The sequence below is a fragment of the Caretta caretta genome, chromosome 27 (genome assembly GCF_965140235.1).
Source record: "Caretta caretta isolate rCarCar2 chromosome 27, rCarCar1.hap1, whole genome shotgun sequence".
Classification (NCBI taxonomy): Eukaryota; Metazoa; Chordata; order Testudines; family Cheloniidae; genus Caretta; species Caretta caretta.
The window spans coordinates 2,934,564-2,951,020 of NC_134232.1; the positions used below are offsets into that span (position 1 = coordinate 2,934,564).

At 43.8% G+C, this 16,457-nt stretch overlaps 1 protein-coding gene across 3 annotated transcripts in view; it reads left to right on the forward strand.

Annotated features, from left to right (window-relative positions):
- NSF (N-ethylmaleimide sensitive factor, vesicle fusing ATPase) overlaps positions 1–16,457 on the forward strand; it is a 188,707-nt gene that overhangs the window by 28,070 nt on the left and 144,180 nt on the right. For all 3 annotated transcript variants that reach the window (XM_048829795.2, XM_048829796.2, XM_048829799.2), the window contains exon 3: positions 12,041–12,140. In XM_048829795.2, coding sequence (XP_048685752.1) covers positions 12,041–12,140 — 100 coding nt within the window. The remainder of the gene's footprint in view (positions 1–12,040; positions 12,141–16,457) is intronic.

Genomic DNA, 16,457 nt, shown 5'->3' on the forward strand with positions numbered 1-16,457 from the left:
GTTGCTTTGTCTCGGAGGAGATAAGCAGTCGGCTGTCAGAAACGGAGCTTTCAACGGGCATTTCCGCATTCCTACAGCCGATTCCAAACAATGACAAGAGTGGCCACTTGACTTAAGGGGATTATGGGACGTTTCCGGAGGCTGATCAGAACGCAGTAAAGCAACACCTCGTTCTTACTGGCACCGCGGCACTCCAGCGGGGGCGCAGCAAACGTTATTCCACTCGCTGAGGTAGAGTACCAGCAGCGCTGTAGCCGCAGAGTCAGAGCGCTCTACGTGTCTTGCCAGTGTGGACGGGTAGTGAGCTAGTGCGCTTGCGGCTCCTTTATTGCACTGAAACGCGCAAGTGTAGCCAAGCCCTAAATAACCCCAGTTCCCTCAGCCTCTCCTCGTAAATCATGTGCCCCAGCCCCCTAATCATTTTTGTTGCCCTCCGCTGGACTCTCTCCAATTTGTCCACATCCCTTCTGTAGTGGGGGAACCAAAACTGGACACAATACTCCAGGTATGGCCTCACCAGTGCTGAATAGAGGGGAATAATCACTTCCCTTGATCTGCTGGCAATGCTCCTACTAATGCAGCCCAATATGCTGTTAGCATTCTTGGCAACAAGGGCACAGTCTTGACTCATACCCAGCTTTGCATCCCCTGGTCCTTTTCTGCAGAACTGCCGAATAGCCAGTCGGTCCCCAGGCTGTGGCAGTGCATGGGATTCTTTCTTCCTAAGTGCAGGACTCTGCACTTGTCCTTGTTGAACCTCATCAGATTTCTTTTGGACCAATCCTCCAATTTGTCTAAGTCATGCTGGACCCTATCTCTACTTTCCAGCGTATCTACCTCTCCCCCCAGCTTAGTGTCACCCGCGAACTTGTTGAGGGTGCAATCCATCCCGTCATCCAGATCATTGATGAAGATGTTGAACAAAACTGGCCCCAGGACAGACCCCTGGGGCACTCCACTTGATACCGGCTGCCAGCTAGACATTGAGCCATTGATCATTACCTGTTGAGCCTGACAATCTAGCTAGCTTTCTATCCACCTTATAGTCCATTCATCCAATCCATACATTTTTAACTTGCTGGCAAGAATACTGTGGGAGACCGTATCAAAAGTTTTGCTGAAGTCAAGCTAAGTCACGTCCACCACTTTCCCCATATCCACAGAGCCAGTTATCTCATCATAGAAGGCAATCAGGTTGGTCAGGCATGACTTGCCCTTTGTGAATCCATGTTGACTGTTCCTGATCACCTTCCTCTCCTCCAAGTGTTTCAAAATGGATTCCTTGAGGATGTGCTCCATGATTTTTCCATGGGCAGAGGTCTGTAGTTCTCCGGGTTTTCCTTCTTCTCTTATTTAAAGATGGGCACTATATTTGCCTTTTTCCAATCATCTGGGTCCTCCCCCGATCACCACGAGTTTTCAGAGATAATGGCCAATAGCTCTGCAATCACACTTGCATCCGGCCCTATGGACTTGTGCACGTCCAGCTTTTTCAAGCAGATGCTAGTAATAAAGTGACTGATGTTACAAAAAGTGCAATGCCGAACTGTGAGTATTTAATCTGAAATCCTTGGCTCTTGCATATTAAAAACTAGCACCTTTCCCTAATGTTTCCCGAATAAAATAATGGAGGAGCCTAAGCTTTAGACCTGTAAGAGCCAACTGTGTTCATTTATGACTCCGAGTAAATAATAGTAACTATTAGGTTGCAACCTTCTATCAATTATGAAACCATGCAGAGAACAATGACTCTAGAGGCGTTGTAACCAAAAAAGCCCTGGACATTCTGCTGTATAAATAATCCTGAGAAGGTTGCTTGTTTTGTAGAATTAAGATTTACATAGGAACTAGTGTGGGTGTATTGCTAATGTACTCAATGCTTTTTTTGCCTCTGTCTTCACTAACAAGGTCAGCTCCCAGACTGCTGCGCTGGGCATCACAGCATGGGGAATACGTGGCCAGCCCTCTGTGGAGAAAGAGGTGGTTAGGGACTATTTAGAAAAGCTAGATGTGCACAAGTCCATGGGGCTGGACGAGTTGCATCCGAGAGTGCTAAAGGAATTGGCAGCTGTGATTGCAGAACTATTGGCCATTATCTTTGAAAACTCGTGGCGAATGGGGGAAGTCCCAGATGACTGGAAAAAGGCTAATGTAGTGCCAATCTTTAAAAAAGGGAAGGAGGAGGATCCTGGGAACTACAGGCCAGTCAGCCTCACCTCAGTCCCCGGAAAAATCATGGAGCAGGTCCTCAAAGAATCAATCCTGAAGCACTTACATGAGAGGAAAGTGATCAGGAACAGGCAGCATGGATTCATCAAGGGAAGGTCATGCCTGACTAATCTAATCGCCTTCTATGATGAGATTACTGGTTCTGTGGATGAAGGGAAAGCAGTGGATGTATTGTTTCTTGACTTTAGCAAAGCTTTTGACACGGTCTCCCACAGTATTCTTGTCAGCAAGTTAAAGGAGTATGGGCTGGATGAATGCACTATAAGGTGGGTAGAAAGTTGGCTAGATTGTCGGGCTCAACGGGTAGTGATCAATGGCTCCATGTCTAGTTGGCAGCCAGTGTCAAGTGGAGTGCCCCAGGGGTCGGTCCTGGGGCCGGTTTTGTTCAATATCTTCATAAATGATCTGGAGAATGGTGTGGATTGCACTCTCAGCAAATTTGAGGATGATACTAAACTAGGAGGAGTGGTAGATACGCTGGAGGGCAGGGATAGGATACAGAGGGACCTAGACAAATTGGAGGATTGAGCCAAAAGAAATCTGATGAGGTTCAATAAGGATAAGTGCAGGGTCCTGCACTTAGGACGGAAGAACCCAATGCACAGCTACAGACTAGGGACCGAATGGCTAGGCAGCAGTTCTGCAGAAAAGGACCTAGGGGTGACAGTGGACGAGAAGCTGGATATGAGTCAGCAGTGTGCCCTTGTTGCCAAGAAGGCCAATGGCATTTTGAGATGTATAAGTAGGGGCATAGCGAGCAGATCGAGGGATGTGATCGTTCCCCTCTATTCGACATTGGTGAGGCCTCATCTGGAGTATTGTGTCCAGTTTTGGGCCCCACACTACAAGAAGGATGTGGATAAATTGGAGAGAGTCCAGTGAAGGGCAACAAAAATGATTAGGGATCTGGAACACATGACTTATGAGGAGAGGCTGAGGGAACTGGGAATGTTCAGTCTGCAGAAGAGAAGAATGAGGGGGGATTTGATAGCTGCTTTCAACTACCTGAGAGGTGGTTCCAGAGAGGATGGTTCTAGACTGTTCTCAGTGGTAGCAGATGACAGAACAAGGAGTAATGGTCTCAGGTTGCAGTGGGGGAGGTTTAGGTTGGATATTAGGAAATCTTTTTCACTATGAGGGTGGTGAAACACTGGACTGCGTTACCTAGGGAGGTGGTAGAATCTCCTTCCTTAGAAGTTTTTAAGATCAGGCTTGACAAAGCCCTGGCTGGGATGATTTAATTGGGGATTGGTCCTGCTTTGAGCAGGGGGTTGGACTAGATGACCTCCTGAGGTCCCTTCCAACCCTGATATTCTATGATTCTGTGATTCTATTGGTTGTGGAAAAAAACTGCAAATTGTTCTTAAAAGCAAATACACTTGGAGTGTAGAGAAGCCAGAGCTGTAGGCTGTGGTAATCTTGCTGCACTGAAAGTTTTTGCCAGGCCATCCATATTGCTGCCTTGCAGTAAAGTGCATATGACCGTAATCGCTTGTCATCTTCTATTCTTTTAAAATTAGTACTTACCATTCTATTCTAGATTTGACTTACTGAAGGGGAGAATTTATTGGATGTATACCTTGTAACTGGCTTCTTTTTAATATTCACATTATCATATGCACATATATGTGGATATGATATTCAGATTCGATCATGAAATCACCTTCAGACATGGGACTGGGAATCAGACCTTGGATCTATTCCCAGCTGATTCACTGTGACATCTTGGGACAAGTCACTTCCTCTTCATGCCTTTAGTTTTGACATCTGTAGAAGTTAGCATGAGTCTCATCTTTACACTGATATAGTGCATTGGATCATAGGATCTCAATGCACTTTACAAAGTATTTGTTATTAGACAGTGGTAATATCTTACATTTCTGTTGTACGTTCCATCCTGGAGGAATCCCAAATCACTTTGAAAACAATAAAAATGTGCAAAAAGCAAATATCCAGCTCCAGGGAGGACCTGACAATGGCCTGGTGGTGAGAAGTGGAGGAGGGAACACTTCTATTCTTTGGGACACCCTCTGACTCTTGGAGAAAGTTCCCCAGGGGATAGCTAAAATTCTTACGGTTTTAAAAAATGGTTTTAATCTTGGATCCTCTGCTGCTTTATCAAATTCAAACTAAAAGCTGCTTAGGCCATTCAAATATCTCCAGATTACCATTTCATCACCCTTTTACCTACTAAGGTATAGCAATAAAGTGGGGAAACTGTTCCACAGTTCTGTTTCTCAAAGAATGCAGAAAAAATTCACTGCATGCATGCTTATGCTGAATTCTTCCTCTTAAAGAGGGCCTGCAGTTGGAACTGCCAAAGTTACTTCTACATCCGCAGTATGTGCCCAATGACCCTGTAGCTAGACTGAGAGGGGTATTTGTTAGGGGGCTTATTCCTTCACCTGCTCACTTCCCTGGTCCTTCTCGCATGAACAGAGAGCAACAATACCTGAAGTCCAAGGGTGCAAACAATTCCATGTTTATTGGGGTGAACTTCCAGCAAGCAACGATTCCAATTTCCTTCCTTAGTATCCTCCTCCCCAGCTCTGACACCACAGAACCTTGCCTGTGTCCCTGTTCCCATTCCCCCCTTTAGCAAAACATGATTCCAATTTCCCCACCTGCATTCCCATTCCCCGCTTTTCTTCCTGATTGACTGCAGACTATATAGTAAAACTTGAGTTCCGCTTAGCTATACCTTAACCAATCATTTTACTGAAATTTAACTAACCAATCCTAACATATTGTAACATGATTATTTAACCAGTTATATCCCACCACCTGAATTAGTTTACACCCAGCAAAATTAATTATATAGCAGACAGAAACAATCACAGAACCAGACAGAGATTATACAGACAAACAATAGGGAAATGGGGACTACGATAGAACAACAAAGAAATGAGGATTTCACATCCCAGCTATTGATAAGTGAGTTCTTGCCAGACAGAATGCTATCAAACTGAGTTTCCTTTTACATCTTCTAGGCACTTCCCTTTTGCTGGAGATGATAGGAATACAACCCTGTCCTGATAATGCCTAACAGCCCAATAATACCTTATTTCAGTGTGACCAGTTTGGAATGTAAGGATGTGACCATATGCTTTCCAGGTTACGGCTGCCTCTGCTGCTTAGCCAGAGGCCTTAGCCTAAGAACAGGGCCTCAGACTGTCACAGTGAGAAAAGGCCTTATACAGGCAGACAGTGATTTTGATTCTTTCTTTCTTTTATACCTCTATAACTAGCTAAATGATAAACATATACCTAAATTCTTAAAGTATAGGCCTTTGCAGATAGGCTTGAATATCTATATCCTAACAGTATTCAGCACATTCATTTATTATGTGAGACCCTTGTTAAGTTGCACTGAGTTGGAGAGTCATTGTGAGTGAGTGAACACTATGAAAATTAAAAGTAGGGATGTTATATCATGGACTATTCTTTTCCTTTACTTTTGACAGTTGGAGTTGAGTTTTAATTATGTGATGATACTTAATGCGTTAGAAGTTACTTCTTTCTATGTAGTTCTGTTGTTTAATCTCTGGTCAGGTGGGAAGAGTCTTCCATTCTGGGGTATGGATTGGTAGGCATAGGGAGGCATGTGGCCCTAGCCTCTGTTTGCCAGAAGCTGGGAATTGCGTGACGGGGGATGGATCACTCGATGGTTACCTGTTCTGTTCATTCCCTCTGGGTCACCTAGCATTGGCCACTGTTGGAAGACAGGATACTGGGCTAAAAGAAATTTGATGAGGTTCAACAAGGACAAGTGCAGAGTCCTGCACTTAGGAAGAAAGAATCCCATGCACCGCTACAGACTGGGAACCGACTGGCTAAGCAGCAGTTCTGCAGAAAAGGACCTGGGGATTACAGTGGACGTGAAGCTGGATATGAGTCAGCAGTGGGCCCTTGTTGCCAAGAAGGCCAACGGCACATTGCGCTGTATTAGTAGGAGCATGGCCAGCAGATTGAGGGAAGTGATTATTCCCCTCTGTTCGGCACTGGTGAAGCCACATCTGGAGTACTGCGTCCAGTTTTGGTCCCCTCACTACAGAAAGGATGTGGACAAATTGGAGAGAGTCCAGCAGAGGGCAACGAAAATGATTAGAGAGCTGTGGCACATGACTTATGAGGAGAGGCTGAGGGAACTGGGCTTATTTAGTCTGCAGAAGAGAAGAGTGAGGGGGGATTTGATAGCAGCCTTCAACTACCTGTAGGGGGGTTCCTAAGAGGATGGAGCTTGGCTGTTCTCAGTGGTGGCAGATGACAGAACAAGGAGTAACGGTCTCAATTTACAGTGGGGGAGGTCTAGGTTGGATATTAGGAAACACTTTTTCACTAGGAGGGTGGTGAAGCCCTGGAATGCGTTACCTAGGGAGGTGGTGGAATCTCCTTCCTTAGAGGTTTTTAAGGCCCAGCTTGACAAAGCCCTGGCTGGGATGATTTAGTTGGGGATTGGTCCTGTTTTGAGCAGGGGATTGGACTAGATGACCTCCTGAGGTCCCTTTCAACCCTGTTATTCTGTGACTCTATGTTTCTAACAGCAGGGGCTGAGAAGGGCATTTTCTATAATTGCTCCTCCCAGCAGCTGGGCCACTGTGGGAACTGTGAGGAGGGGGACTCTTTTTCTGTCCTCTTAATGCCTCTGCTGCTGATGCCCAGGTAGTGTGGAATAGGAAATTGACTGACTTGAATGCAGAGAGGGTGAGATGCAGAGCTGGGGGAAGAAAGGGTTGGGGGTGTTGCCTGATCTATTGGTTAGGTATTATTTAGAGATTCCAACTTAACATTCTGTTGTTTAGCATGATTAATTTGTCTCTACATTGGCCACAGTTTTGCAGTTGTTTTCAGAGTGAGGACGTCCATGTATGTGGGGGAGATTTGCATTTAAGGAAGACTTTCTGAATTTATCATAGTTTTATTAGAACAATCAATAATATCACAAACACTACCATGTAGTACAGTAGATAGAGATAATACAAGCATCCAAAACTTGCATATTCACACCATCCTTTGCTGGGGAGCCCTGTAATAGGCAAGATGACCCATCCATGGTCCTTGGCCTTGCAGGTTCCAGGAACTCTCCTGGGAGTGCATGGGTCGAGTGCCACCTTTTGTCAGAGTGCATATTAAAATGATTATCATTGGCTTGAGCCTGATTCGGTGCGAGAAGATGCAATGCAAACCTCCCATGGCCCATCCTAGTTCTGAGATGTGCCCTTCCCCACTTTCTTCTATGGCTGCTTCTGTGCAGTGAGAGCCTGTCATGGTGGCTTTCTGGAGTAACAAACCAGCCTGAGGCCACTAAAATCACTTCATTTGTGCCCTAACCCAGGGTCTGATCTCCTGTTTCATATTTTAAATAAATATATTCTGAGAAGTCCTCTCCGTCACCCGTCCCCCCGAAAAGTGTAGAACAGGGGGTGACCTCCTTTGGGGGGAGGGCTTTTTCTGAATAACTTTACGATTTTCTCACCACCCTCTTCTTGAAAAACAAGCTTCCAGAAGTCGCTAAGATTGTAACTGTGAAACCTGATGAAAATGATACCTTCCTTCCGTTTTGTACAAAAAGTGTCTCAATCTATAAAGCCATTTATAGCACTAAAGCTTTTACAGTGCGTTTTGGAATCCTTTCTTGCCAAGCTGTGCCAGTGGTTAAGTACTATGGTTCCTTTATTTTAAAAGGCTAATTAAATCATGGATGCAATCAATGAGTGACAGTATATGGATGCTTACACAAAGTTACTGTGAAGAATAACATTGACATTAAACATAATTGAGATCAGGGAGCTTTAGAGTGATAGGCAGAGGCAACTCGTGGAGGGGCCATGTTCCCCCTTTCCCAGATTTCTGCCAGGGTTTGCTGGCCATCCCCCCTCCCTGTGTGGCAGCTGCTGGAGCTGGCGAGCTGTGGTGTGGGGACAGGCAGCAGCAAAAAGCTGGGAGCTGCAGGGAGGGGCTGCTGAAGGTAAGGGGCGTGTGACTCAAGCTATTGTGGGGGGGGAGGCAAACCTTTACATTATTCCCCTCCACTATCAGCAGGTACCCCACTCGTCTCTGGTGACAAGGTGACTGCAGTAATATCTTTTATTGGACCAACTTCTTTTGGAGGGGGAGAGAGAGAGAAAGGGGCTTTTGAGCTACACAGAGCTTTGCTTCAGATCTGGGAAAAGTAGTGGAACAGATCCTTCAGCATATGTAGTTAGCACATATTTCAAGAGACCATTCAAGGTAAAAAGAACAGGAGGACTTGTGGCACCTTAGAGACTAACAAATTTATTAGAGCATAAGCTTTCGTGGGCTACAGCCCACTTCATCGGATGCATAGAATGGAACATATAGTTTTTTATATATGTATATATGTAACTATATGTTCCATTTTACACACACACGCACACACAAAAGTTGGAAGTTACCATACAAACTGTGAGAGGCTAATTAGTTAAGATGAGCTATTATCAGCAGGAGAAAAAACTTTTGTAGTGATACTCAAGATGGCCCATTTAGACAGTTGACAAGAAGGTGTGAGGATACTTAACTTAGGGAAATAGATTCAATATGTGTAATGACCCAGCCACTCCCAGTGTCTATTCAAACCCAAGTTAATAGGATCTAGTTTGCATGTTAATTCAAGCTCAGCAGTTTCTCATTGGAGTCTGTTTTTGAAGCTTTTCTGTTGCAAAATTGCCATCCTTAAATCTTTTACTGAGTGGCCAGCGAGGTTGAAGTGCTCTCCTACCGGTTTTTGAATGTTATGATTCCTGATGTCAGATTTGTGTCCATTTATTCTTTTGCGTAGAGACTGTCCGGTTTGGCCAATATACATGGCAGAGGGGCATTGCTGGCACATGATGGCATATATCACATTGGTAGATGTGCAGAACGAGCCCCTGATGGCGTAGCTAATGTGATTAGGTCCTATGATGGTGTCACTTGAATAAATATGCGGACAGAGTTGGCATTGGGCTTTGTTGCAAGGGTAGGTTCCTGGGTTAGTGTTTTTGTTGTGTGGTGTGTGGTTGCTGGTGAGTATTTGCTTCAGGTTGAGGAGCTCTCTGTGAGTGAGGACAGGTCTTTCTTCCAAGATCTGTGAGAGTGAGGGATCGTCCTTCAGGATAGGTTGTAGATCCTTGATGATGCACTGGAGACGTTTCAGTTGGGGCCTGAAGGTGATGGCTAGTGGCGCTCTGTTACTTTCTTCGTTGGGCCTGTACTGGAGTAGATGACTTCTGAGTATTCTTCTGGCTCTGTCAATCTGTTTCTTCACTTCAGCAGGTGGGTGTTGTAGTTGTAAGAATGCTTGATAGAGATCTTGTAGGTGTTTGGCTCTGTATTAGGGATTGGAGCAAATGCGGCTGTATCATAGAGCTTGGCTGTAGACAATGGGTCGTGTGGTGTGATCTGGATGAAAGCTGGAGGCATGTAGGGAAGTATAGCGGTCAGTAAGTTTCTGGTATAGGATGGTGTTTATGTGGACCATCGCTTATTAGCACAGTAGTGTCCAGGAAATGGGCCGCTTGTGTGGATTGGTCTAGGCTGAGGTTGATGGTAGGATTCCTCAAGGGCTTCTTTTCCATGGGTCCAGATGATGAAGATGTCGAAAATGTAGTGCAAGTAGAGTAGGGGCGTTAGGGGACGAGAGCTGAGGAAGCGTTGTTCTAAGTCAGCCATAAAAATGTTAGCATACTGTGGGGCCATAGCAGTGCCGCTGACTTGAAGGTCTCCATTGTCTCCACGTGTGAAATAGTTATGGGTGAGGACAAAGTCACAAAATTCAGCCACCAGGTTTGCCATGATATTATCGGGGATACTGTTCCTGACGGCTTGTAGTCCATCTTTGTGTGGAATGTTGGTGTAGAGGGCTTCCACATCCATAGCGGCCAGGAGGGTGTTTACACATATTGAATCTATTTCCTTAAGTTAAGTATCCTCACACCTTCTTGTCAACTGTCTAAATGGGCCATCTTGATTATCACTACAAAAGTTTTTTCTCCTGCTGATAATAGCTCATCTTAATTAATTAGCCTCTCACAGTTTGTATGGTAACTTCCAACTTATCTGTATGTGTATATATATGTTCCATTCTATGCATCCGATGAAGTGGGCTGTAGCCCATGAAAGTTTATGCTCCAATAAATTTTTAGTCTCTAAGGTGCCACAAGTACTCCTGTTCTTTTTGTGGATGCAGACTAACACGGCTACTACTCTGAAACCATTCAAGGTAAAGTGGCCCATTAACACCCCTCCAATCCTGGGATGGGGGAAAGGCAGTAGATCTGGGTGGCCAAACAAACAATGGCTCATGAGCTGCATGCGGCTCTTTTACAGTTAAAGGGCAGCTCGCGGAGCCCCCCACATTTTCCACCTACTAGACAGTGGAAGGGGGGTGCTTGGAACCTCTGCCTTGCAGCAGGTTGGTGAGGTAGGGGCTTCTGCACAGTGGGGAGGGGAGTCTTGGGGCTTCAGCCCTGTGGGGCACGCCTGCCAGGGCATGGGGCTTCAGCAGGAGCGGGGCTGAAACCCCAAGCCCCGGCAGGCTCCTCCCGAGGGGCCAAAGCTCCAACCCCAGGCAGGTGTGCCCTGGCTCTCGAACATCTGAAGATTGTCATATTCAGCTTGGCGGGTCAGTAAGTTTTTTGTCCCTAGTGGTGTTGTAATTGCCTCCCTTGATGTAATAAGCCATAAATCCATTGTCTCTATTCAGTCCATGATTTTTAGTGTCTAGTAGAGTGATGAATTTAAACTCCCAGGTTCATCTTTTGAAAGTGTTGTGCACATTTCCTTTCCTCAGTCTCAAAGGGGCCCTGCACCCATGTGACGCCTGAATGCCCCTCTGCCATGTACATTGGTCAAACTGGACAGTCTCTACGTAAAAGAATAAATGGACACAAATCAGATGTCAAGAATTATAACATTCATAAACCAGTCGGAGAACACTTCAATCTCTCTGGTCACGCAATCACAGACATGAAGGTCGCTATCTTAAAACAAAAAAACTTCAAATCCAGACTACAGCGAGAAACTGCTGAATTGGAATTCATTTGCAAATTGGATACTATTAATTTAGGCTTAAATAGAGACTGGGAGTGGCTAAGTCATTATGCAAGGTAGCCTGTTTCCTCTTGTTTTTTCCTACCCCCCCCCCCCCCCAGATGTTCTGGTTTAACTTGGATTTAAACTTGGAGAGTGGTCAGTTTAGATGAGCTATTACCAGCAGGAGAGTGAGTTTGTGTGTGTATGGGGGTGGGGGGGATGTGAGAAAACCTGGATCTATGCAGGAAATAGCCCGACTTGATTATGTAAAGAGTTGTCACTTTGGATGGGCTATCACCAGCAGGAGAATGAATTTGTGTGGGGGGGTGGAGGGTGAGAAAACCTGGATTTGTGCTGGAAATGGCCCACCTATTGATCACTTTAGATAAGCTATTACCAGCAGGACAGTGGGGTGGGAGGAGGTATTGTTTCATATTCTCTGTGTGTATATAAAGTCTGCTGCAGTTTCCACGGTATACATCTGATGAAGTGAGCTGTAGCTCACGAAAGCTCATGCTCAAATAAATTGGTTAGTCTCTAAGGTGCCACAAGTACTCCTTTTCTTTTTGCGAATACAGACTAACACGGCTGTTCCTCTGAAATGATTCAAGTCCGTGACTTCAGTGCAGCTCTGCAGAGGCATACTCCTGCTTACATTGTATTGCAGGACTGGTGCCTTAGTTTTTCCATCACAGAAGTTGAATGAAATCTAAGAATTGTTACTCATGATTTCTCATAACATTGGAATAAAAATAAAATGCTGGTCTTTCTTTTCTAGGCATGTAGTTGTGAGGACTTCTCCAAACCACAGATACATTTTCACGTTGAGAACCCATTCATCAGTTGTTCCAGGCAGTATCGCGTTCAGCCTGCCCCAGGTATTGTGTGGTCTCACTTTTCCGCTAGGAAGAAGGTGGAAGGACTTTTAAACAAAAGAAGGCATTTGTATCATGTCAGTTTTTTAAAGTTAACAATTTCAATGGGGAAAAAACCCTGTGGATAAATATTAGTGTAAATTAATGCTGCAAGTTTGGGCTTTTGCAATCAGAATTTCAAGAGACCTTTCTGATAGACTGGGCACATTTTCAGTAAAATAAGATGTAAGAGGCATTTTTGGGGAAAAGTAGGTAAAACAATTAGTTTTCATAATTTGAATGTGCTGAATCTGAAAATATTTACCAAGCTGAATTTTGAAAATTTCGCTACCTAAATTGGAATTAAAAATTTATGTAAAATTTGAAAAATTAGAAAATTTTCTATTTTTATTCTGCTACAAAGAGTTACTGTATATCCTGCACATTGTTAGACAAGCATAATTTAACAGTTCCTACATGTGCCGACACACCCCTTGCATTTACAGGCCCCAGTGCATGCCAGTGTAATATTTCTTCAGCTGCAGTGTTGTGATATGCACTCTTTGATACATCCACAGGTAACAATTTCTGCACAGCTGTCAGGGATTGGCTCTAGTGGCATTAGCTCTTGGGTACCATTTCCCCATTATGTTTGGTCCAACCCATGTTCTCTAGTGGGGGTAGTGTGGGATTGTTGTAATTTGCCTGCCTACACTTCATAACTTGCAGGTGAGCTCTTTGAGTGCAGCATAGTGCATCGCTTGTTGGGGGCAGTGCTTCTGGTGTTGACACTTGGAGAACAATATCACCCGGGTCTTGTCGCAGCCCTCCTCATCAGATAAATGGTACGTGTTGCAGATGAACTTTTCTGCTGAAATGATCGTTCTGTAGATCATCCTTCCCCCAGTGTCTTGGGAGTACATGTTTCTCCATGAATATTGTCCAAGCAGTTTTCTTGCTGTTTCCAACAATATAGGAAACAGTATCACTGACTGTCAGTGCATGGAAGGAGAGTACTGTTTCTGTGTCTGCTTGGAGAAATGCAGGCAGAAGCTTCTCTTGACTAGTATGAACAGGAATGCATTTGGGTTTTTTTTGATGTTCCAGCCTTCATCCACAACTTGCTGCAATGCATTTTGTCATAGTGTTCCACTAACAGAAGAAGAATATTAGTGTCTCGTGCTGACACAACTACACAGTCAGCATCTGTTTGTATACAGTGCAGTAGAATTCTGGTGTCACCGCCTTCATGGTCACCTTGCAACTTACTTGTGTCCAGAGATGGGTTTGATGATTTAACTGAACTGGGTTCTTTGAACTCTCTGGTATGACAATTTTATGGAGCATTGATGAGGAGTTCTTCAGATAAGAAGCAAGCCAGATCAGCCTTATTTTTGGAATGGGCCAAGAAGTCTGACCAGCTGTTAGGAAGTGGAACAGATCTGTCCTCAATGATTTTTCCGAATTTGCTTAGAAGCTTTGGAGTGCTTCGGTCACATCATTCTTTAATAGAATTCTGTTTGTACCTTTCAAAGATGACATCAGTCCTGCTGAAATGCTGTCCAGAATGAAGAGCTAACGCCACAGAAATGTTTGCAAGGTTGCCAGTGCCATTTCATGTGCTTGGCTGTAAATCACTGGGTAGGATGTACTATCAAGATGATCTCAGGAAGAAAATGGCTGTTTGTTAAAAACACCTATCCTACCAGACTTATTTTCACGTCTAAGATGCCCATTTACCTCAGCAAGAGCAAGAGGAACTGGCATTAGCTCATTGTGCGATATTTTGTGCAGATCCACCATCCTTATAGGCAGTAATGACGCGCTGTAATATGAGATGATCAGCCATTGATGTGACTACGTTGCCTTTGATTTTCTTCCCTTTTCCAGCTGTCTGTGGATGGAATTATTGGCATGTAGCCATATCCTAGAATCATAGAATGTCAGGGTTGGAAGGGACCTCAGGAGATATCTAGTCCAACCCCCTGCTCAAAGCAGGACCAATCCCCAATTTTTGCCCCAGATCCCTAAATGGCCCTCTCAAGGATTGAACTCTCAACCTTGGGTTTAGCAGGCCAATGCTCAAACCATTGAGCTATCCCTCCCCTCCCCTCCGTATGTATTTAACGGAGAGTTATTGTTACTCTGTTTTTCATTAAAACTTGTCCAACCAGATTTTGGATTTTCAAGTTGGCATTCGAAGGCAAAATGCCATATCCTGTGCTTGTGCTTTCAAAGCTGATTGGCAGTCACTTGTGTGTCCAGCTCACCACTCTGTGCAGACATCTGCATTGGATGTTGGTTCTGCTTTACCTTCTGTGATATTAGCAGGAAAGATTGTGTTCATTGCATCTGGAAGATTCAAAGTAGCATGATTTGTTGGCTCAATATCCTGCACTATCAGATCAGATGCAGGTCCTCTCTGCCACTGTGTGGCATGAAATATGTTTTACCCATCAAGTGTAAACTCATTTATATCAATGTTCTCTGTAGTGAAATGGGTAAATCTTCATTTAGCCTTGCTTGTTGGGATTACTGTCCCATCCTCATTCCTTGTCATCAGTGTGTTGTTGGCTAGTGCTATGTCAGCTCGAAATACATCCTTGTGACTGATACAGTGCCCAGTGTTGTGAAACATCTGGACAAGTTTTTTTTAATCTTGTGGCTTGGTGAAGGGTGCTTCCAAGCCCAACTTGTTTGGATATCCACTTATCTCCACTTACACTGTCCATGAAATCTTGTGCAATATTTAACACCCTGGACTGTTTACATGATGCCTATTTCTCATCTTCATATACTTCTGCAACATTATCTTCTGTGCTGCCCTCCTTCTCCTTCTCTTCTTCATCACCTTCAACTTCTCCTACTTCAAGAATAGACTTTCCACCGAAGAGGAGTTGCAAAAACATGTATACTCTTTTTGGTACGCAGGCTAGTGCCTCTTCTTTACTGGTGTTTAGCGCATGGTATCCAGGATGAGCAAGTATACCTGAGCGTAATTTCAATGCTACGTGTACCATTGAGGGAAATTCATCTTCCAGATCAGTCTTGTAAACTGAAATGCATGATGATTTTTCTTCTCCTGCACTAACAATTTAGAGAAAGAGATGCGATGGAATTTGACAGGCATTAATAACGTGTGTGTGTCGGAAGCAAGTTGATCATGTAAAACAGTGAACTCGTAAGCACCATCAAGATGTAGAATAAGTTTTTCTTTGGAGACTGCTGTAAGGCTCACAAATGAACATGGGACTGCTCCACCAGCTTTGTTTGAGAGAAGACAGTAATGAGTCCATACCTGTGAAAGTTCCAAAACACAGCCTTTTTTGACTTATTACTAAGGCAGACCATTGGCAAGTCAGTACCACTATGAGTGGTTTCATGCTTAGTTTTTGTTAATTTTCTCAAGATATGCTTACTGCATTTAGTGTGGTAGTTCCCTTCTGAATCTATAAGGTCACTTACTTCAGGTACACAGTGCTCATGTTCATACTCAGTTGCCTCTTGTTTGTTCATTTTGAATGTTGCTACAGAAGAAAGTTTTATTTGGAACATCCATCCTGGCAGAAAATGCAAAGTTCACTAAGGGGAGCTTGCTCCAAAACACTGTCGAGGTTTTGCTGATTGTAACGCAAGATCAGGTTTGCAGTTAACCCTTACTGGTTGGTGAAGTAGCTTTAGCAGATTTATGAAGTTTGCTAATTTTGCCTGTGTACGTTGCATAACAGTTTTTAATGCAAAGTAATGATTGCCTGCGTTCAGACTGAAGAGCTGTTAGAACTCTTATCAATTGCATCACAATTTTGGAAATCCCTGAGTGTCTTGCATTGGTTGCCTCTTATATTGTAGCCAATCCCTGTTCACTAGAAGCAAAAACTGTGTTTTTTCACATCTTGATAAATAATGCATTGTTCGTAAGCTACTGTTTAAGGATCTGTGCAATACCTGATGATACTAATAAATATAATTACCAACTACCAAATGGATATTGAACAAATAACAATACCAATATGTAGCTTGTGCCATGGCATAGGTATCCAAATCGATACTCAACTCATACTGTATGCAAAAGTGAGCTTTAGGTTAGGTTAGTGGTTAGGACTAATAATTAGCTAGCAATTTATATTTTTGAAAGAGGAGAATTTATGGAAATAAAGTATGTCATACTTTGTTATTTATGATTCTTTGTGTAATGTATAGCAATGCATTGAACTCCTCACATCAAAAATACTTGAAAAGTAGTTAGAGAACCAAGATGCATAAGGTAATATCTTTTATTGGAGGACCAACTTCTGTTGGTGAGAGAGACAAGCTTTTGAGGTTACACAGAGCTCTTCTTCA